This window comes from Medicago truncatula, chromosome 2 (genome assembly GCF_003473485.1).
Source record: "Medicago truncatula cultivar Jemalong A17 chromosome 2, MtrunA17r5.0-ANR, whole genome shotgun sequence".
Lineage (NCBI taxonomy): Eukaryota > Viridiplantae > Streptophyta > Magnoliopsida > Fabales > Fabaceae > Medicago > Medicago truncatula.
The window spans coordinates 47,228,424-47,252,417 of record NC_053043.1 but is presented as its reverse complement, the minus strand read 5'-3'; the positions used below and the strand labels follow the sequence as shown (position 1 = coordinate 47,252,417).

The 23,994-nt window shown below is 33.3% G+C and overlaps 2 protein-coding genes across 4 annotated transcripts; one reads left to right on the top strand and one right to left on the bottom strand.

Annotated features, from left to right (window-relative positions):
- The first annotated feature begins 1,933 nt into the window (after nucleotides 1-1,933).
- On the top strand, nucleotides 1,934-8,220 carry LOC11413265 (UDP-galactose/UDP-glucose transporter 5). Of its 3 annotated transcripts, none has more exons than XM_024775639.2 (12): nucleotides 1,934-1,960; nucleotides 2,044-2,263; nucleotides 2,874-2,987; nucleotides 3,077-3,169; nucleotides 3,275-3,340; nucleotides 4,057-4,155; nucleotides 5,360-5,439; nucleotides 5,907-6,019; nucleotides 6,937-7,025; nucleotides 7,218-7,304; nucleotides 7,395-7,463; nucleotides 7,688-8,220. In XM_024775639.2, the coding sequence occupies exons 2-12, from the start codon at nucleotides 2,132-2,134 to the stop codon at nucleotides 7,805-7,807; spliced, it is 1,062 nt and encodes a 353-aa protein (XP_024631407.1). In that variant the 5' UTR covers nucleotides 1,934-1,960; nucleotides 2,044-2,131; the 3' UTR covers nucleotides 7,808-8,220. The 3 variants fall into 3 exon arrangements, with proteins under 3 accessions (XP_024631407.1, XP_039686783.1, XP_039686784.1); XM_039830849.1 differs by having other exon boundaries at nucleotides 1,937-1,961; nucleotides 2,041-2,263; XM_039830850.1 differs by having other exon boundaries at nucleotides 1,944-2,263; nucleotides 2,858-2,987.
- A 1,909-nt stretch (nucleotides 8,221-10,129) lies between these two features.
- Nucleotides 10,130-22,539, bottom strand: LOC11412805 (nodulin homeobox). The gene is made up of 20 exons (XM_039830848.1): nucleotides 22,371-22,539; nucleotides 22,205-22,272; nucleotides 18,555-18,598; nucleotides 18,309-18,434; nucleotides 18,072-18,230; nucleotides 17,413-17,496; nucleotides 17,207-17,335; nucleotides 15,718-15,936; nucleotides 14,982-15,107; nucleotides 14,781-14,876; nucleotides 14,267-14,422; nucleotides 13,782-14,070; nucleotides 13,544-13,669; nucleotides 13,390-13,459; nucleotides 12,426-12,489; nucleotides 12,245-12,319; nucleotides 11,609-12,142; nucleotides 11,497-11,531; nucleotides 11,021-11,157; nucleotides 10,130-10,903 (listed from the first exon to the last, which is right to left on the bottom strand). The coding sequence occupies exons 3-20, from the start codon at nucleotides 18,594-18,596 to the stop codon at nucleotides 10,638-10,640; spliced, it is 2,733 nt and encodes a 910-aa protein (XP_039686782.1). The 5' UTR covers nucleotides 18,597-18,598; nucleotides 22,205-22,272; nucleotides 22,371-22,539; the 3' UTR covers nucleotides 10,130-10,637.
- Nucleotides 22,540-23,994: the final 1,455 nt, after the last annotated feature.

Genomic DNA, 23,994 nt, shown 5'->3' with positions numbered 1-23,994 from the left:
AGGCACTCTTTCCGAGGAGCATCATCAATGATTGAATATTTATTTGAGCAATGATAATTAGTTATTATTTTATTTGATACAATGAAAGTTAGTAAAAATTATATTAGAGTACTATGATATTTTTTCTTACTTGATATTGACTACTTTAATACTTATTTAGATACGTATTATTTAACAATATTTAAATCAAATATTTTATATACTCTCTCTCTCTCTCTCTCTCTCTCTCTCTCTCTCTCTCTCTCTCTCTCTCTCTCTTATGTATTAATTTAGTTTAAATTTTGTGGCACAGGATGTCCCAAAGCTCTCGGATGAGAGTGATAGTAGTTTAGAATGGAAATTGATTATGAACATAACAGTAGCTATCATATTGCAACAGTTTTGGCGGCCTATTTAGTCACACATCATGTGTTGAAATATGTCGTGAAAGAAAAGAAAACTACATCAATTCTCACAGGTCACATGTGGTATAGAGAAGTGATAAATGGAAATGACAACATGTTCTTTGAGCAACTCCGAATGAGGAAACATTCCCTTATCCGCCTGAAGGTCAGTTGCATGTAACTTCAATTTTTTTTTTATTTTTTTTATATATTTATGTTTAATAATATTGTATTTCACATCTCCTACTTATGCACAGGCAAATATTACCTTGTCGACTCGGGATATCCATCATTCAAAGGTTTCATGGGACCATATAGAAATATGAGGTATCATCTTCCACATTTTTTACTTGCTCCGAGTTTCAGATCAAGAAATGAAATATTTAATTATCATCATTCTAGTTTGAGAAGTGTTATTGAAAGAACATTGGTGTTTGCAAAGCAAGATGGAGAATATTGCAAAATATGACCAATTTTAAACCTGAAACTCAAATTTCAATTATATGGGCATGTTTCGCACTTCACAATTTTATTAGAAGAAAAGACTCGAGTGATATATAGATTCTTGAGAATTTGGAGAATATTAATGAGTTATAGGACAATGAGCAAAATGTCAGTGATGAAGATGATAACAGTGTGCCTCAACATAATGAATGGCAAGATCCAACACAAGAAGATATCAAACACATTGAAGAAATGAGAAATGCAATTAGAGATCAATTTCCTAGAAGAGGACAACACTAATTTTATGTTTATATATTTATTTTCGATGGACAACGAATGAAACAGGGTATAGATACTACAATTATGCTTTAATATTTTTTTAAATATGATATGTTAATTGTTCTTTATGGAATAAGTTCTGTTACTCATTTTATTTGAATTCATGTAATATCTTGTGTAAATTTTTTGAATGTAACAAATACGTAGACAATATGTTTTTTTAACAACGTACTCCCTCCGTCTCAAACCCTCCGTCTCAAAATATAAGTAAATTTTACTTTTTAGGTGGTTCATTCAATTAATGATATATGTGGTCTTATGAACCACATACATCATTAATTGAATGAACCTAAAAAGTAAAATTTGTTTATATTTTGAAATGGAGGGAGTAGATGCATTTTTAATTAACATACTTGTTTTCATACATAAAAAATTAATTTTTTTTGACAAACATGTTATATTTGAAAGAATTTTTTTTTGTCCTTTATGATAATTTTATAATAAAAAATCACTTTTAAAAAATTGTATCCAAACAAACTAAAAATCACCTTTTTAAAAAAAAGTGATTTTTAACATGGTAAACAAACATAATATAGATTCTGATTTTTTAAAGAATCTCTAAATTATTGTATGTGAAACGAGCCCTTAATGAAAGACAATTTTATATAGTAAATTTTAATCCAACCTTACCCTCTAATGTTTGGTTTTGATTTAATTTGAATTGATTTTGATTTGATGAGTGAAGTGAAGAAATAGGAATCCAAGTGAGTCCATAATAATAACAACACACACACAGTAGTCATTGAATAACGTGGCAGGGTCGAATATAGCGTAGAAAGCAATTTGCGCATGAGGTGAGTCTCATTTCATCTTTCTTTTTCATTCCCTTTTACTAAACATAACAGAATGATGAAATGAAATGAATATACATACATAGACAAAACTTGGTCTAAGCTAGCTGGGTCCCGCAGTTGATTTGATCCAAATCCAATCAAATCCGACCGACGCCGTTTTGATTGAATTCTATGTCGGAACCACCACCATCATCATCATCCTCTACCACTAGCACGGCGGTTAGTTTCAGAGATAATTTATGGAAAGGAACTTTCGCTGTCTCCGGTATCATGCTCACTCTCGTCACCTATGGCCTCTTACAGGTAATCTTTTCCTTGCATTGCATCGCTTCGCATCGTACAAGTGAATGCTCTCGATGTGTTATGTTATCATTATTACTCTTCGCAACACTCTTTCTTTCGTAATTCACAATACTATCGCATGAACAATATGTGCTGTGTCTAGGGTTTAGGACTTGCTTAGGTTAGATTCACTTATTTGAGATAAGCACTTCTGAGATTGTTTCCAAGACCTTATGACATGTCAATAAGTTGTTTTTAGCTTATTTCCAGAAACTCTCCAAGTTAGCTTATGAAAACAATTTGTCTTTATTTTTTTGTTGTAATAGAAATAACTTAAATATAAACACTTATATTATAAGAATTTATATGTGCTTACTGCTTAGCATTGTAACTTTAAAATAAATCAATAAATGAACAACCACAACGCATGAGTGGTTGATGATACTCTTGGTTCAAGTATTTCCTCTTTTTAGTAGTTTGATGCTTAGTTTGCTCTATAATTTACATACATTATTACATAGTATGAATGGGCCGGTGCAAATTACTCTTAACACTCTCTCTGAATGGATAGCACAAAACCCTCTTACAGTCCGAGATTTATTCATTGAGTTATAGATGTCTATTCTTGCAGGAAAAGATCATGAGAATACCATATGGAGCAGAAAAGGAGTATTTCAAGCATTCACTCTTTCTTGTTTTCTGCAACCGCATCATGACGTCAGCTGTTTCCGCTGGTTCTTTGCTGGCAAGTATATACATTACATGCATGCAAAAATACTCACCTGTTTTACAGTATTTGAATTCTAACACCCCTTTCTTGAACATTTCTTATAGGCAAGTAAAAAAGCATTGGACCCAGTGGCTCCCATTTATAAGTATTCCCTTGTGTCGGTAACAAACATTCTAACCACAACTTGTCAGTATGAGGTAAGAGACATAATATCTGCATGCCTGTGAATTTATAAGAAATCGGTTACATTGCTTGCCTACCATTTATACTGAAATGACCATTTTTTATTTTTTTTACTCCAGGCCCTCAAATATGTTAGTTTTCCTGTTCAGACTCTTGCGAAATGTGCGAAAATGATACCAGTTATGGTAGGTCGAGCTTTGATACTGTTCCCAATTATGTATATTTTGTTTATGATGACTGGCTGATTTCAATATACATTAACCCTCTCTCTTTTATTTATCTTGCATCATTGATCTGTAGCTTATTTTTCACCTTCTTAGTCACTGCTACTTCTTTTGATGAAGAATAATAGTAATTGCTTTTGTTGTTGTTGAAGAATGAATGTTTCATGCTATCTTTGTGTGTGTGTGTTTATGTCCTCAATGATGTGTAATTATTTTTAGTGTATTAATGTCCCCTTTCTTTACTAAATGGGGACAACACAAATCCATGAAGTAGGTACTAGAATATATTTTTTGACCTCACAATCTTGTAATCATTTAACGATCTGGAAAAAAAAATTGTTTGAATATAATTCTTGAGTTGGTCACAAATACTAGTGGTTTTCCCTCCCTTCACACCATCTTTTTTTCACAGAATAAACCAGGGAGGGAGGAAGAAAAATTGTTAAGCCTTGCATATTCACATGATTAAAAAAATTCTAGAGGATATTTTACTTGTTGGACAAGTTGTTTATGAATGTAAAAGGACATTTTATGCATAAAACAATTAATTTATTTATTTTTCTTCTATCCTATGCCAATCATTTTCCTTGATTCCATGAAATCCTGTTTCCTCTTTATTGTTTTGGTTAAGATTGACCTACCTTGAATCTATATTCCTTCTTTTGTATCTTATACAGGTCTGGGGTACACTTATCATGCAGAAGAGATATAAGGGACCTGACTATTTGTTGGCTTTTTTAGTTACCCTTGGCTGCTCAGTATTTATCTTATATCCGGTAATTGTTTGAACTTTGACCCTAATTATTTTTCCTGTTGCTTTATCATCATCCGGTCTGTAATGCTGTATGTGATCATTTTCTATCAAAGAACAACCAATGAGTAGCCATATTCAATGATTTAATGTTGCATGTGGGTTGTACTGTTATTCTTTTTGAAGTAAAGAGGGCTTTTATTTAGGACATGTCAAGAATGTTGCACAACTGAGGATATTACCATCCTGAATCAGTATAAAACCACCCCTAAGAAGGTTATATACAGTACTTTTCTCCCAAAGAGCTCGAAGTTTAGAAATATGAACAAACTCATAAGCAAGTAAAGCATAGCTCTCCTTCACAAAATTTACCCTCTGGCTTCCTTTGGTATGTGACTGGCCTATAACACAGGAATTGTTGGCACCTGAGACCTAGATTGCAACAAGAAAATTTTAACTCTCCCTCTCAGTCATGATAGTGCCAGCCATGGCTGCAGAAGGACTGAAACCATATATCTCATGCTAGCACTAACACTAGGAGTGAGTGACTCACGCAGTGAAAGGGGATTACAATGGTCTGGGTTCCTGGTCCCCAATCAGGAAGACCTGCAAATATCAATGATCTGTTGTAACAGTAGCCATCAACAGATATTGCATTGCATAAAGAGTTGACCCCCTTATTGAAACCTAACAAAATAAGTGTTGTTCTAAAAGTGAAACTATGGAGGCATTCCTTGGACAATGGCTGTTTTACTACTGATACACTTTTCCTTTAAACATGGTGACCAAACACAAATGAAAAATAGTTTTCACCCTGTTAATATTTCAAGAACTTTTCACTTCCTAATTTCAATCTTTGTTTTACTACTCATAAATTAGGACCAGAGGGAGAGAGGGCCATTTCTTAGATATCTTGATGACAAAGACCTAGAGGGAGAGAGGTGGTTAAGATAGAACACACATTTTTGAACAATGGAGTAGTGAGCTGCAGATTTGATATTGATATCTTGACTTTCAATCCAGACCATATTTTTATCCTTATAGCATCTTATAGAGTGCCTTTGTTGACATATGTGTTCCGACTCATGTTCCATTTAGCAAGAAGAACATAACAAATATCACTTTCTTACTCTGAGTCTGATTGATTATATAGTCACTGATGCATAATCACCAAATAAGCTGGCATCATTCTTTAGTAAGCTAAAGAAACGTTTGTGTTTTTATTGTAGGCAGGAACAGACATAAGTCCATACAGTAGAGGAAGGGAAAATACAGTTTGGGGTGTTCTTCTAATGGTTGGCTATCTTGGGTATCACTACAGAACTTGAATCTCTTCCTACAATTAGTGGTTTTATGTATTATTATGTGTTATATGGGGAAGGAAAAAAAAAAAGGCCGAAAATCAATGCTACCTTCATTCATTGTGACACGGAAGATATTTTATTTGTCCAACTGTTTTCAGTGCTGCTGGCAAGTACATCCAGTAAACTTTGAATAATGTCCTGTATATAATTTTCATTCCTCCCTCTTTCAAAATTTAGTTATTATGGGCAACTATAATCATTATGAACTGTTTTTGTTGGTTTAAGCAGTACAGGTTATTTTAAGCTGCATTATATAGTTAAAACTTAAATCCTCATTTTGGAATAATCTGTATTTTAAACACTTTTCCAGGCTCTTGAATGCATGCTTATTTCAGATTGTTTTAAGAATTTTATCTGCAAAAGTGGTTCATATACAAGTCCCCCATTGAATCATTTTTTTGTTGTGTTACAGGTTTGATGGCTTTACAAGCACATTCCAAGATAAGATGTTTAGAGGCTATGACATGGAGATACATAATCAGATATTTTATACAACACTGTGTTCTTGTCTTCTTAGCTTGACAGGTTGGTTTAAGAATTTCACAGTGAATTTTTATATTCAACACTATATTTGTCACACATGATAGGAGTTTGCAAATATAAAGAAACTGATGTATGTGCTATTCTGGAAATAGATCCTGATCAGCGATGAAACTCCTGTGAAATAGAATTTACACCCATACTATAAAAGAAAATGAAACTGTTACTGAATTGGAGGAAGCTCCTTATAAGATGGATAGTAATGAAAGAAATCTAAGAAAGAAATCCTGGACTGAGAGAGAGCCAACCTTACTGCTCAGTTACCTCCACACACCAATTTCCTCAATTCCAAGATGCCCTCTCCAAGTCTGTTACGCCTTCTAATAAACTCCACTGATTTCCGAATCAATTTCTGCCACTCCCCTTATGCCACCTGTTTCATTCAGTTATATTGCAAGCCATTTTCAGTGAGTATTTTCAATATTTCCCATTCTATCCTCCTAGGTTTGAGTCTAACAATATCTTGCTCGGCAGTGTAATGATTTATTTTCTGGAGTCATGTTTTTGGGTAAATGTTTGCAATGAATAAATTTTCTAGAAGTCTTGGATGGTGCTTTGCAAAATACAGTATATAACTTGCACCTGAAAACTCGCAGTTATTAAGTACTAATGTTTGACCCTGGCTGATTTGGTGTTTCTCTTAGGCCTTTCTTTCTCATTTTCTATGTGCTAGCTGTTTACCAAAGAATACTCACAGTCCCAACTGCTAAATAACTACTAACTTGATAGCCAATATTCTGAGTGTTGTATAAACTATCTAGACTTATTTAAATAATAGTAGTAATCTTTTCTTTCTAAAATTTGAGTTCTCTTATATTTTGCTTCAGCTTTGTTTCTCTTCCAGCTTCAAGGCCAGAAATTCACTCTTTTGATATTTGATTTTTTTTTTATTTTTTATGTAGGTCTTATTGTACAAGGACAAATGATATCAGCAGTAGAATTTGTATATCGGCATCATGATTGTTTCTTTGACATAGCATTACTTTCAACTGTAAGCAAATTACATCTGTTTTAAATTTATATTGCATTCTCCTTTTCTGTTTGTTTTAAGATATTTTTAAAATCTACATCAATATCCCTATTACTATAGCGCTTTTTCTTCTTTGGCTTAAAAATAAAAAACAAGAATTCCCCTTTTCATTATCTATTTCATTGAAGTTTGTTTTATTATTGGGTTACACAGGTTGCAACAATCAGTCAATTTTTTATTTCCTACACAATTCGCACTTTTGGTGCTCTGACTTTTGCGACCATAATGACCACGAGACAGGTAAATTGCACAGAGAAATCTAATTATCATTTTCACTGTAATTGCATAATATTTCAGTGTTTTTATAAAGTTTTATTCATATTGTTGCAGTTGGTGAGCATTATGTTGTCGTGTGTGTGGTTTTCTCATCCTCTTAGCTGGGAACAGTGGATTGGAGCCGTAAGCCTTTTACCCTTTCTTAACATTATAATGAATGGCTTCGTGTTGCACTTGCACTTTAAGATCACACTGTTTCTTTATCCCTCTTTGCACCTATTTTAATTAAAATTAATATCAAACCAAGTATAGTGGTGAAAGCTTACACCTAAAAGTGTGATCCAATGATTCCACTCATTTCCTCGATAAACTTGGTGCTAAACATTGTAATGGCATCACACTGTCAGGTCATTGTCTTCGGTTCCCTTTATGCAAAAAGTTTCTGGAAGAAAGCACCTCAGAAGACAACCTCCTCTGTAGCACCTGTTCAAAATGAGAATTCGAATGATTTGAAGGACAACCCGTGACTGATATGGAGGTAAAGCATACTGACCTTACACCTGACAACATCTGAACTGAACGGGTTCAATTTTGAGTTCAAGAGCTGCACATTCAGTGTTGAGATCATGGATAGACATAGCTGGTTTGACTTAAATTGAGACAGCGCCAAGTGCGGCTGGATTCTTGGATTTTGGCATCCCTGTCGTGACAATAGAGAACTTAAAAAGGATGTTGTTAACCCCGCTTTTTTCCACAGGGGAAATCAATTATAGACCTTACTAAAGCCATAAGATGTTTAATGATTGAGATATGTATAATGCGTTGCTCAAGCAAAATTGTATTTGTTCAGTTTTAGCAGAAATGTGTAGGAGGGGAAGATGGAAGATTGGTGGTAATTTTTGAGGTCAATTAATTACTTAATATCATTTTTGGCCGTTTACTTTATGATAGCATAATCTATAAGCAAAGTGTGCCAAATGATAACATTCAAACATTGAAATTTGAAAACAGATAAATACAAACAAAAAAAAAAAAGTTTTTTTAAGAAACTAAATTAGCTCACCTAAATTGACACTAGGGAGAATCGAACTTGAGGAGGAGCACACTTTCAGGTTCTAAGTCAACACCACCATACCAACCCAAGTGGGTTTAAAAAAAAAAAAAAATCTAAAAATGAGTTTGTCTCGATTGAATTCATCTTCTAGAGAAAATAATTTAAATGGTACAAAGTTATCTTACATCAATGACTTGAGAAAAACAAACTAAAAGAATTGGAAAGAAAAAAAAGTGCTCTCTCCTTCCCGTATAAAGTGACTATTTTGAACATTTCACACAGATTAAAAAAATGTGTAAATAAAATAGAGAATAATATTTTATTATATTATCATAACTAATATTGGTATATTCATTATTATCATAAATGAAAAGTGGAAGATATTGACTTGTGAGTGATGAAAGTAATATTAACTTCATTATTATCATAAATGAAAAGTGGAAGATATTGACTTGTAAGTGATGAAGTGATGAAAGTAAATATTAACTAGACGTAATAATTGAAAGGGAAAAAAAATTATTGTTGTATTGAAAATTGAAAGGATCATTTATTTGGAATAATTTTTTTACGAATGATTCACTAATTATGAGACAAGAGAAGTAATCAATAGCAAAAAGTATAATAAAAATGTCAAAATCGTTAGGTCGAAAACTGTGATTGTGTTCGAACTCCACCTCCTTTACGTGTTTGTGTGAGTTTTCAATGACTATTGTCATTCCGTCTATCTATAAAAAAAATTAATATTTCATTGATATTATAATTTAGGATAACTTTTTTATTTGCAAAAGTAATATATAATTTGGGATGGAGGTAGTATACTTTATTTAGTGGGTGAACTTGAAATAAAAAATCATGTTTTACCACCCTTAAAAAAAATCATGTTATACTAATAAAAAAATGTCATTAAAAACATAATTACTTTAGGTAGAGAAGGCAACTCTTATGCTGATTTGCTAATAAAATTAGGTCTAGAGCTGCTCACTGATAATTCTATTTTTTGGTGGAACAATGTTCTTCAGTCTATCAATTATGATTACATTAGAAATAGACAAGGTCAACTCAACTATATGTTTGTTTACTTTTGAAAAGGTTTTGGGTTAGTCCCCTTTTCTTTCCTTGTATTTTGCTCCTCTTTTATTTATTTATGAATCTTGATGGTGCTCTTTGCATCATCTTTTGTTTAATAAGTAGTATATTTTTTTACTGAAGGCAGTTAATCCTATTTTAAATTTTTATATATAGGATTTGTCATTAAAAATCATATTTTAAATTTTAGTTTTTTTTGTTAATTTTGTAAGAAAACTTACATTGTCCTCTCTTATGGTCTCTTCAAATGACACTCTCATCCTCCCTAGTTTTCAAAAAGCACTCACCTCCCTTACACGTGCTAAAAAACAAAAAAAATGCATCAAATGAACTTATATTTGTACAATCATTTTGGAATAAATTTTTAGAATCATACTTATATTGTATTTCTACTCAGTCTCTTTCTCGATATTGTTTTTATCCCAAACAAAGGAAAAAAAGACTCTTAAAAGTTATCCAAAAAATGTTGTATATTTCTCTATTTCTTTTGCCACACATACGTCTCTTCTTGTCATTCACTATATGACAGTTAAAATTTTCACTTTAATTTGCAGAGTTACGGTCATACACCGAGTATATGCAATTTCAAAAGTATGTTTATGTTCCTATTGACACAAACTGGATTCTAGTGTGTTTTTGGTGAATGACATGTAGAGACGTAAATGTAGCAAAAGAATGGTAAGCGAAATTCTTCTTTCACGCAATCTAGTAAAAATTTCCCAAAAATCACCTATTAATTTGCATATCCAAACGACAAATTCTACCATAGTTTACTTTAATAGGTAGTTCATGTTCATGGTAGACCAACATTTAAAAATTCACATACACATCCATGGCAACTCACTGCCTAAAATAAAAATACAAAATATCTTGAAATTGGAATGTTTTTGAAATTATCACTTTCAACATAAAATGAGACATGTATAAAATAAGACCCTACTGAACATTTTTGTAACCGGCTATTGCTCTTGTTTATATCCTATACTATCGTTGCTGAATCACCCTTCCTTTGTCCATAACTGTCTTCTTCTGCTTTCTACAAGTCCCTTCTCTAATGGTCATGATTCTTTCTACTTGGTAAATTTGTTCGTCTCAGCTGATGTCTATAGAAATATAATACACATGAACATAGGGATTTGGAACCGCAAGGAAGATTGATAATTACAAGTTACAGCAAGTAGCAAAGGAACAGCTGCAGCCACCGAAGCATCACGAACTCAGTCTGTCCGCAACACTAATACTTTGTTCAAATCCCATACTATTCTCATGATACCAAACTTTGTTTGAGCATCTGCAAATGTTGTGCCAATGGCTTCTGACGAGTAGGGTAGTCGCAACCCTTTATCAACCCTGAGCTCACAAACATCCACAACACATGTTGCTGATTCCTCCAAGTTCTTCCCAAACCACTTATCCTGCGTCTGAAACACCGTTCCTTTCCCAATCTCCTCTCCTTGCACACCAACAAGCACAACATATTGACCTGCACCACAATGACCAAACTATGGGGAGCCAGCATTTACAAATACAGCCAGTGAAGGCAACAGGTTTAACTAATTTCACATGGTAAAAAAGACATTTTCTTCCATGTGATGAATACCTGCACTGACAGGTGAGCCATGGGACCCAATTGTTGGCCCTCTCTGCCTGTCTGAGACTTGATTGTCGACATCAGCTGCTGCTGGCCGAACATCCTTAGCTGCTGTACGAGCTAGCCTAGCTTTTCGATTGTTCAACCTAATATGACAGAAATGGCGTTCAATTATAAACATTGCTTAAGATATTGACGGCTTCAAGTCCAAATAACATTTCAGAGACCAAAACATTTAATTGTATAATAGTGTGTTTCAGAGACCATGATTTAGCTTCAGGTAAGATATTAAAACTTTCGGCATAATTTTGGTAAAGAAACTTTGATATATAAATTGATACTAGATATTTCACTATCTGATCCTATATAGCAAATAGGTCATGTATCAGTTCCTGAACTCCTACAAAGAAGCATGCAGTACAATGAGAAAAAGAAGTAACAACTTAAACAAACTAGTATATGACAAGTTACGTAACAAAGCATACCAATTTTTAAGCTGCGAAGACGTAACCTCAGGACCCTGAAAAACATGCAAGAAAGTCTCAAGTAAATATGTCAATGAAATTCTACTCGAGAGCTGAGTCATGTTTAACATACATCTGAACTTAATTTATCAGCCCATGATTGAAGTAAAGCTGCATTCCGCTGCATATCAGGTTCATCTAAGAGTGCATTCTCTATCATTGTCACCTGTTCTGCATTCATTATGGTCCGTTTTCGTTTTTTCCTCTGTGCGAGCTCAATCTTTTCATCTTCTGGATTTTCTTCAACACCAACTCTTTTAAGACGCTCATTTGATTTTGAAAGCTCACCGTTATCCACATGAACAACAACATTCTTTCCTTTTGCAGAACTGGCATCTGAGCAACTTGTTTCAATTTTATGAGCATCCTTGTCAATATCTCTTGCTCCTCCTGATGCTGTTTTACCAGATATGCCTTTATTTTCTACCTGACTTTGCCGACTTGGGCCATTGCCTTGAATTGTGTCTTCAGCTGTGGTGTTACGTTGTTCCAAGTTTGGATTTGCAGAATTCTCCGACATACCTTCGACTTTACCACCCTTCTTATTAAGATCAGCTTGTTCTTTACTGGTTAAAGGTAATGGGCGTCCCCCAGCACTTTGAGCCCCCTACAGGAAATCAAACTTCTCATTGTTCTCAAGTCACTATATAGAGGACAAGCTGCTTATCATTTAATTTGTTAAGTCAAAAATAAAAATCCTTGAAAATACCTGATAACACTCATTGATGTTGAGTTTAGAAAACTTATCCCAAGACGACTCCTCACATTTGCCATCCTGAGTTTTCTGGCAGAGTGGTTGGGCACATACATCAATTAAGAATGGGAATGAGTATATAGATTGAACAGAAAAGGACAATATTGACAGCTCGAACTAAAGTACAAGAATTTACTTGAACACGATTTCTCCCAAATCCATTTGATGTAAATAGTGATTGTAATTCGCCAAAAAACACCCTGCAAACAATTTACAGACAGAAGTTGTTTAACTACTGATGATATTATAATTTATAACACTGGATCTTTAGGAGCAAGATTTTTTTTTTATTTTTTTTTTTGTTGAATAAAACCGAAAAATGTTTCCTGTCCTAAACAGGGAGTTGAAGTTCTAGAGGGAGATGACAAAGAACAAAGTCAACATAAAGAGAACTGTATTGCTATAAAAGAGTTTCCTAGAACACATTACTGGGACTGCCATAAAACCGAGTTTATTGAAATTCCTATTTGTAGCATAAATAAAATGGCTAGTAAAAAGTTATATTTAAATTTCAAAATTTTGTCTGTAATTTTTGGTCTATCCTCACCCAGGAAAATTTATTATGAAAGTTAGTTATCATCAGCACGGTTGCCATTCATCTATTTATTTTTTCATTTCGAAAAAATATTGAGGATAAGTATGTAGATATTTGTACTTTAAAAAACAATTTTTAGTATGTAAATAGAACAAAAATGGCAGATTGAGGTATCCTCCTAACTTGACTGGCAAGAAGATAGTAAATATGTCATGCAAACCACCGCCAGAAGAGAATGTCTATTGATTTTTTTTATCATTAAGCAAGACAGGAAGCTCCCCTTTTCAGGGAAAAATAACAAAAACAATCACTTCATTTCATCATTATCCTTGAAAATACTTACTTGAAATAAAACCAACAAGGAACTCTTCCCTAATAAGGTTTAAAAATGTTTCAATTTTAATTAAGTAGCATAAGGACCACCACCCCTATTGCTCGTGCATGAAGTGTTGTATTCTATATATGACTCATGCATGAAAAATCATGCAAATAACATTTCTAAATCAGTCATGCGAAATTGAAAGTGCCAAGTGCTACAGCAACATTTATGAGAGGGACATGTAACCTTAAAAGTTGTACATCCTCCACATTTAAGAAGTTCGGAATCAGAGATTCTGCATGACTTAACAATGAGCCTACAAAAAAAAGGTTAATTGTAAGAAAGTAGCTAGATGTTGCTCATATTTCTGCAAGAATAATTACATGAGAACAATCATTACGGAGGTTCTTGCTAGCAATGGAAACTTTAGGAGCATCAGTATCAAAAGAAAACCCAGGCAGTAAGTTAGATAGATCCATTTGCAAGCACTCGATGACCTTGCGGACGAAAAGGTTCCTTTCTTGCTCTGGAGATTAAAATTACAAAAAAAAAATAACGGGTCTAATTATATGAGGAAATACTTCTCCAAAACAGCCAAATTTGGCCTAAAATGTGTAGAATATTGACAAGGAACCTACCTTCACAAACATTGGGAACAAAACAATGAAGATTTGCAAAGAACTTGACAAATAATGATGTCCTATGGTGTGCGTAAGAAGCTTTAAGCATGCTACTTGGGGTTAGGTTGAATTCCAAATTTGTGGCATCCTTCACATCCGGTGAAGTATTATGCAAAACCCATCCAACTGCAGCAGATATATCATATTCAATACTTGCGTCCTCCTCTGTCTCTGAGAGGTTTGATGAGCACCAACAGGATAAAAAATCTCCATGGGAGAGTGAAATTATAGCAGTCAGAACTTCAGTCTGGAATCACATGCAAATCAAAGGAGATGTGTAAATATAATACATTGGCTACAAATTAAATAATAAAAAAATAAGTAATTACAATTTTAGTCTAGTGTATTTCTACAAAAAAACAGAATGATGCTTGCTAGTTGCTACTACCAAAGTCAATGACACTTAAGCAGATTAACTTATTGTCTTCAAAGGATAGACTTACAAAACAAAGTATCATGTAAGATCGAAAATTTGAATCATCGGAGAAAATGTCAGCTAGACGCATTGCATTGAGCTGTACCAATCCCATTGGGTGACTTCTGTCAGCAGCGAGATGCCCGGGATTTCTTCCAAAAGCTTTCTTCAACAAGTCAAAAACCTATATCACGAGAACCATATTAAATAGCAAACACCCCCCTATATAAAGAAATCAACGTGCTTAATAGCACAGCAAAAACATGCAGCAGACCACCATGGAACGATGTCAATTTAAAGATTTTCTAAAGAACTTGTACTTTTTCTCAACAACCCATATTATATGCTTCTCAAAAATCCAATCCCAGTTGATGAGCAACATACCCACAGACAATAGTAATATTAAGGGAGTGGCAGAAAAAGTCAATAAGGTAATTATTAGGCTATAACTTTTGCAACTCAACTATCAGCAAAATCCCAATAAAACAGTTCAGCCATATGTCTTCAACTGTTCAAATTCATTTCATTTGCTGAAAACTAACCTCTAATGCAACAGATTTAGACAAATCTAAACTCCTTGCTGTGCTGGCTACTTCATCAAGATAAGAAATGCTTTCTGCTTCACACAAACTCAGCAACTGAGAAATGAAAGCAGTGACAGTATGGTAAATAATATGCAATGGTTATAGAGCAGATTAAAGGTAAAAGCAGGGATTTATAGTGAACTTTTCCATTTGACTCACAATTGAAAGTATTTTAGCTTTTAGCCTAGAAATAGCTGCTGCGATTCTATTCGATGTATATGGTTGAATGTGTAACTTCAAGATGGATTGAGCAAGAAGAAGAATACCCCCCTTTCCGCATAATTCCTGTAAGAGAAAGACAAACGTGTATGAAGCACATATTGTCCTTTCAATCAACAAATCAATGCAATAACATTAGGCATCATCTGTAAATAGTTTATAAAGAATGTACACCCCTAACACCACAAACCGGTTTTGTCGGATTGAGTTAACCCGGATTCTAAGGAAAACCAACAATAAACTGAAACAAACAAAACCATAATGGAAAAAGAGCTTTGCAGTTTCTCCATAAACCTATATTACATTCCTAAAAGGTAAAGCACCACAATGAGTCAAAAAGGCATAAACTGAGATGCTACTCGAATTTTTGGTTGTTCAGCCATTAGGGGTGAGAGAAAAGGGTGATCTTGAAGATAGCAACAGATATAAACATATGATGTCTTCCTTTATTGAGGCAAAGTATATAATTACTTGATTTTTTACTAGAGAGGGAATTTGGTATGATTTATTTATTGAGCTGTCCAGTTTTAGTAAATTGTATTGCGATGAGAGACAAAGGATGCAACTGGGCCTCCATACTGTTCTCATCCCCAAACAAACTTTAGAAGAATTCCCTCATATATAATCACCCTTGACGAAGTGCTCAAAAGTTACGTAGTAAGTTTAGTTTGGAAACCTTATTCCTAAGAAGTTGCTCCTTAAACAATTTTTGCTGACATAATGACCGAAGAAGCTGTAAAGAAGCTTCACACTGCTGGCAGAGATAAAAAACTACTCTTTCTGCTGTCAGATTTGATTCCATGGAAATATCTTCATTATAAGCTACAAGTGTAGTCTCAAGACACCTAACAACCACACGAACTGATCCAAAAGCTGCATCCATGAATATGTCAACCTGTCATAGAATTCATCATTATCCAAGGCACAAAAATATATCATCAGTTGATAAATAAATTATATTGACTTCCAGAAAATGCCGTAAGAAATAGAATTTGTTAAGAGAAGTTTTAGAATGCATCAAATGTACAGATGCGCTTTCACCCAACAACTTAAGTTTTTAAGGAGGGCTTGTTAATAGAGATTAAATAAAAAATAAATAAATTAGCTGATTAGGAAAAAAAAAATTCTAGATGCATGCAACAACAGATTGAAATAAATGCAACGTGAATTGGTATATATTTCAGTTAAAATTAATTTTCGACATAAAAAATTCCTTTTTATTAGTGTTTGGAAAAATACAAGGTCCCATTTACTTTGTGAAAACACTTTCTGCTTTCATTTTCTAAAATATGTGGTCAGTAACTTGCTAATAAGAAGTGAGACTCTTGAAATGAACCATTGTGATGGGGAGAAGATGAAATGCTAATTAGAGATGATGCATTTTTAGAAATAATGAAAATATTTTTTTGACATTTTTATTGTTTCCAAACAATGCACACAATATATATATATATATATATATATATATATATATATATATATATGCACACAATTGTTCGCTTCAAGAGTCTAGTATCTTTTTGTTAGCAAGTAAAATTAACACAAACTGTAAGAATGTTTAATGTGTGATATGCATTACAAAAACACCATTCAAGTGTAAAGGAAAATTTCACAGCTTAGTTACAAGACATGCAATGCTGACTAAATCTTGGGACATAAAGAGCCAACAATAAATTAAATTCTGCCGAAAGATAAGAATGTCAAGGTGAATGAGTGGTCACACGCAAGACAACATACAATTAGTAATACAATCATTAAGAGAAACATGGGGTAGCATACAACACACAAAAGATGGTATACGTTCTTCTTAGGTGGTTTGGGCATGTGTGTAAAAGACTTGTAGGAGCAACAATAAGGAGGGTTGACTAGATGGATGATATCCAATAGTTAACGGTAGAGGTAGATCAAGACAAAATTATATGCCAAAAAGGATCGACTAGAGGGGTTGTTTGGTCTATGTAACCAACCCTACCCAGTAGAATAAGGCTTGGCTGTTTTCTTGTTCTTAAGTTTGACATGTGAGAGTTAAGAAAAAAGGATTTGAAATAGTCAAGACAGTACAAAAAAAATGTATTTTTCAACCAGTTACAACAAATAGACACAAACAAAATAAAGAAAGTTTTTGAATCAAGCATCTAAGACATGAAGTGAGGGTGATTTTGCACCTTGGGGTGAGCAAGCAACACCTGTGCAATATCTCTCCATTGTGTTGAAATAAACCCTGTTAACAGATATAAATTGCATGCTACAAGAGTTGAATGCAAAAGGTGCTCATGACTAAAAGCATGGCCTTCCTGCAACATACATGTAAACCTCAATACGGATTGACAACACAGAAGATCAACATGTACAGAGCAGAATTGAGAAATACCTGTCTGTAACCAGCAAGAACAGTTAGCATGAAGAAAACCATTTCAATCATCTGCGTCACCACTTTTACATCATCTAGAAAAATCTGTAATCATATTCTGAAACAGTATTACAAAAATTGGAACCATAGCTTTTAATACTCAACTTAGGAAAATGAATATCCATAGGAAACCGCTGAAGGTTATTTTCTGCAAACAAACAAAATGTATAGGATTGCAAATACAACTTCCACAGAACTCTAAATACTTGTCTTTCTTTACCTACAATTGGTGTGAAAAGTGATGAAACTTGGATGTTTTGTATAGTAGTACCACAGTGATTATCAGACTCTTCTCTGTAAGTTTTGATTATTTTTACTAAAATCAAGTTTCTTGCATGACTCTCTCTCTCTCCCCCCTTCTCTCAAGTCACACTGTCAAATTACCACTAAACTTGTTTCCTGCTTTATCTCTAAATATAGGGTGTCCGACTAACAGACTCTAGCACTGGTCAGCAGAGCATTATTTAATACACTATAAATGCTATTCAAACTTTTGAGAAAATTTGATAAATATCATTCTTCAACATTCTGGTAACGTCTTTTCCATGCAAGGAAAAACAAAAGACAACCACAACAGAAGCAGAATGTGACAAATGTTCATAGGCATTAAAAGTACAAACCTGCTCAAACTTAGAATTTCGAGAGGATAAATCACACAAGGCATGCAATAGTCGAACACCACATAACACGTATTTGAACATGGCCTCATCTCTATTGGACGATATCAGAACTGACGCAAGGTGCATTGGAAGAGATCCTGCAAGCTTTTCCATGTCAACCTGTACAATCACGATCAGAATTAAGGGTCTGATAAAACAAGCTGTAAAATAGCATTATGACGTTGAGTATGAAACAACCTTCAGCAATGATCCATGTTCGGTAAGAAGGTTTATAGTAAAACCTTCTGATTCCCTCAATAATTTATTAAGTTCCACCGAGGTAATAGCTTGCAATTGTTTTACAGTTGATTTCATGTGTAATACCTGTTCAAGCAAATAAATAAGTAAATATAATTCACGCTTCATCCATGGAGAAGGGTAATGACCAATAGGGGACAAGAGAACATCATGGATCCAAGTTATGTTTAAGTGGTGAACACTTGCCTTTGCAGCATTGCTTGATGGTTCTTCATTTGTATCCCCCATTCCTGAAAATTAATAGGAAAATAGAGGAAGCAGACATTAGTGAGACACATCAGAAATATGTGAGACGCATATAAAGCACAAGTAATCGGTATGCATGGGCATGACATTGAGGCATAAGAACATCACTAATGTAATGTTGCACTTTGGAAGAAAGTAGACAGTTCACGCCAACCATACTATGAAGAGCCATAGACAGAAGAAAAAAAGTTTGTGTAGCTAGAACTACTGTGATTATTGTTGGGTCAGAAACTCCAATGGCAAGCATAGTAAGAGAATATGAAGGCTCTTAACCAACCAAAGCATTAGTATATTTAGCCCGCGCCGGTACGTACCTGGTAACGGTACTTCACTATTTATGATGTACTGGTGCTTTAGAGTATCCCAAGTATTTTTATACTCCAATAGTAACAAGCTAGCATTTAAAGAAGCAGTTGAAAAAGCGGAATAAGTATTTTTAATTGCTGTATATTTTATGATAATCATAGCAGATTTAGCATCCTTTCTAGAAGGCATTAGATATGTGCACTACTAATCAGAATTCAAGATTGTTCTCCGGTATGTAAAGTTATGAAGCATAAAACATGAAATGACAAAAATAGTATAAAAAATAATGTCTTAAGAAAACCATATCCACATTTCACCTTCGATGTTCTAAGAGAAAACGCTTCTCAATACTCGCAAATTCATTTTGAGCAAGTAATCATATCAGGGAAAGAAGTGTCTTAAATGTTGAGCCATATAAATCGATATGACCCAAGACCTATTTATCCATTATCATCAAATGTGCTATGGATGCATACCATCAATGCCAGAATGCAGTTTTCCAGTTCATGGTCCCAGTAAAAATAGACTGGGATTCCATATCCAGGGTCCAACATTTATAACTGTGAACCCCTAAAATTATTAGATGTCACAAATTATGATTTTCAAAATTAAAACCTCAATTCCCTAATCAGTAATATACAAATGTAGTAAAGAGATAAGAACTAACAATAAAAAGTTATATATGGACATGTTTACATCAAACCATTACAATCCCGTTAGGAATTGGACCCACGCTACACATAATGGTAGGTATTGAAGTTGTGTTGGAGTCGCATATTGCTCAGGTTGTTCCTCTACTAGAGGAAACATGCTCTCATCATCCTACCCATATCGAGTGTCAAGAGGAAAAGCTGAAGGTTTACTGAATGGCTTTCACTGATGTGGTATCAGAGTCCATCCAAGATCTTGGCTATCAGGTTTCTACTATTGGACCACTCGAATCACGCTCCAAATGTCCAACCCTGGGGTGAGGTCGGTGTGTTAAGAGTCTCCCATTGAATTAGATAGGACTTAAGTGGGGGAAATCCTCACCTTACAAGCTTGCTCACTCATATCTTATGCCTTTCTTTTCTAAAGGAAATATAGACACTTCAGTAAAATTGGTGTGCTTATGGATTTCAAGGGTTTAGGACAAGTGGATAAAGCTTTTGTTCCGCTACTAGAGGAAGCATGCTCTCATCATCCTTCACTTGTTGATGATGATGCTCTCATCATCATCCTTCACTTGTTGATGATGAGAGCATGCTTCCTCTAGTAGCAGAACAAAAGCTTTTTCCACTTGTCCTAAACCCTTGAAATCCATAAGCACACCAATTCTACTAGTGTCTATATTTCCTTAAGACAGGAAAGGCGAAAGATATGAATGAGCAAGCTTGTAAGGTGAGGATTGTCCCCACTTAAGTCATATCTAATTCAATGCGAGACTCTTAACACACCGACCTCACCACAAGATTGGACATCTGAGCGTGATTCGAGTGGTCCAATAGCAAAAACCTGATAGCCCAGATCTTGGATCGACTTTGATACCACAGTAGTGAAAGCCATTAAGTAAACCTTCAACTTTTCCTCTACCGACACTCAATATGTGAAGGATGATGAGCGCGTGCCTTTTACATTCTGCCCGTCCCATACCTTTGTAGCTCATACCTTTGGTGGGTGGCCAGAATCAATAAACTCTAATAGTGTTTCTTTTAACGAAATAAACCCTAATAACATATTAAATGGGCTTGGATCTCATCCCAAAAGCTATCCCCAACGATGAGTGCTCAAATACATTTATACATCCAAACACGTCTATACATTTCGTTCGAATGTTATTATGATAATGGTCATTTATAGGCCATCCCATGAAGCAACTTGATGAAAGGAATTGGATTCAAATCTTTTAAATAAACTCAATTAACTTTATTGTATTTGATAAACATTTTTGGCTTAAATGCACTTGTGGTCCCTCTATTTTCTAAAACATGAAGTTTTGGTCTCCCTCTTTTAAAAATCGATTTTTTGGACCCCTATTTAACTTTTTTTCAGAATCCTGGTGTCCCATCTCATTTTTGCACCAAGTTATAAAGACTGTAATGAACTAAGATAGACCTTGTAGAATAGAATAAGCCCAAGTTATATTAGGTGATGAGTCATGATTTTCTGGAAGGATCTAAAGTAATCAATTATGACGAGTCTTTGGGTAAGGTTTTAGAATACCAACGTTATAAAATGATTGGTGGTTGTAATCATTGTAAAGCAAAATGAATAATTTAATGTTTAGAAATGATTAGAGACTAAACATTAAATTCATTCATTTCGTTTGATAATGATTAGAATCACTAATCACTTATTTATAAAGTTGGTATTCTAACAACTTAACTAATGACTCGTCACAATTGATCTCTTTGGATCCTTCTAGAAAAGAACGACTCATCACTTAGGCCTATTCTATTCTACTTGTCTATCCTAGTTCATTACAATGAGATGATAGACCAAAATTCAGAAGAAGAAAAAAGTAAAATAAGGGACCGAAAAACCAATTTTACAGCATGTGGACTAAAACTTCGTATTTTTTAAAATAGAGATCAAATGAGCATTTAAGCCAACTTTTTTTTTAGAAAAAAAAATCCACCACCAATGAATCTAGTGATCATTGTTGATATGGTTAATGGTTTGCCCTAGGCATTAAAAATTCTAGATCCTCCCTTCATCAGTATTTTTTTACACCAAAAACGACTCTTAAAAAATTTATGAAATTCAATTGGATCTCATAGTTATGAATGCAATTTAATGAATCAATAAAATCTCATTTAATTCCAAATTTTACAATATCTTGTAAAAAAATCCTCAAAAAAAAAAAATCTCTTGTAAAAAAACTGATTTTACAATAATATCCGTGGAACACCGGTAATAATAATAATTACTGTATTACAAGCTAATTCCACCAAACACAGCAAATTTTCCAAAATTTAAGCTCATTCAATCATTCTGATAACACATTCATGCGTATTTATAGTTAGATTATAAAATTAATGAATGCCGAGAGTCATCCACATTATATATGTTGCTACGAATGGAGTAACTTTTTTTTAAAGAGTTGTGGCTACGAATTAACCTTATGAGTGAAAACAACGTCGTGAACTAATCAAACGATGATAATGCATAAGCATTTCAATTTCACAAAAATAATAATAATAAGCATTTCAATTTCACAAAAAAAAAAAAAAAAAAAAAAGGGATTTCAAAGTTTAGAATTGTAACGTAATGAAAGTTGAAGAGAATAAATTTGAAGAACGAACCTGAAGCAGATTTGAGAAATCAAGCGAGCAGAGGAGGAAGTTTGCGATAGTTGTACTTCAAGCTACAACTGCAAGAAGAATGAAAGATCAGTGAAAATAGTAAAATCGAGATAAATTACTGTTTGAGAGAGAGAGAGAGAGAGAGAGAGAGAGAGAGAGAGAGAACCTGGAAAGAAGTAGAATTGAGGAAGAGTGGTGGTGGAGGGAGACGGTTACGGAGGAGTGAGGTGACGAGTATATTATATACACTCTTAAAATTTTAGTGAAAGGGGAAGTAGAAAAAAGAAGAGAAAGAGGAGAGTATGGTTTGGTGTTTTGACTAGAAGAGAGTTGATGGTAAAGACATGACAAGAATTCGAGTTTATATAGATAAATTATGACGTACATTTTACACCGACATTTGATAAGAAATTAAGTATGTGTAATTATTTTTATAAAACTTTAGATTAAAGGTGAGTTGATGGCAAAGACGTGACAAGAATCAGAGTTTATATAGATAACCTCTGACGTACATTTTACACCGACATTGGATAAGAATTAAGTATGTGTAATTATTTATATAAGACTTTAGATTAAAGGTGAGTTGATGGCAAAGACATGACACAAATTAGAGTTTATATAGATAAACTATGATGTACTTTTTGGATAAGAATTAAGTATGTGTAATTATTTTTATTAAGACTTTAGATTAAAGGTGAGTTGATGGTAAAGACATGACAAAAACCAGAGTTTATATAGATAAACTATGATGTACTTTTTACACCGACATTGGATAAGAATTAAGTATGTGTAATTATTTTTTATAAAACTTTAGATTAAAGGTGAGTTGATGGCAAAGGTATGACAAGAATCAGAGTTTATATAGATAAACTATGACGTATTTTTTACACCGACATTCAATAAGAATTAAATATGTGTAATTATTTTTATAAAACTTTAGATTAAAGGTGAGTTGATGAAAAAGACATGACGAGAATCAAAGTTTATATAGACAAATTATGACGTACTTTTTACACTTAAATCTATTAAGAATCAAGTATGTGTAATTATTTCTATAAAACTTTATATAGATAAATTATGACATGTATTTTTACACATACATTTGATGAAAACTAAGTATGTGTAATTATTTTAAAAAAAAAGTATGTGTAATTATTTCTATAAAACTTTATATAAATAAACTATGACATGCATTGTTACACCAACATCCAATAGGAAGCAAGTATGTATAAGTATTTTTATAAAACTGTATATGGATAGAGCATTTTTATACCCACATCCAATAAGAATCAAATATGTGTAATTATTTTTTAAATTTTTTTTATAGATAAATTATGACATGTATTTTTACACAGACATCCGATGAGAGCTAAGTATGTGTAATTATTCAAAAAAAAAAGTATGTGTAATTATTTCTATGAAATTTTATATAAATAAACTATGACATGCATTGTTACACCAACATCCAATAGGAAGCAATATGTAAAATTATTTTTATAAAACTGTATATAGATAGATAAACTATGACGTACATTTTTATACCGACATTCAATAAGAATCAAGTATGTGTAATTATTTCTATAAAACTTTATACAAATAAACTATGACGTGCATTTTTACAACCACATCCAATAAGAATCATGTGCAATTATTTCTATAAAACATTATATAGACTTATGAATGATATTTTTCTTTTAAAATTTTGATTTTGATTAAAACTAAAAATATAAATGTTTGTTGCTTTCAAGTTATAACAAATCAAACGAACCATGATTATCTAGTTTAATGAT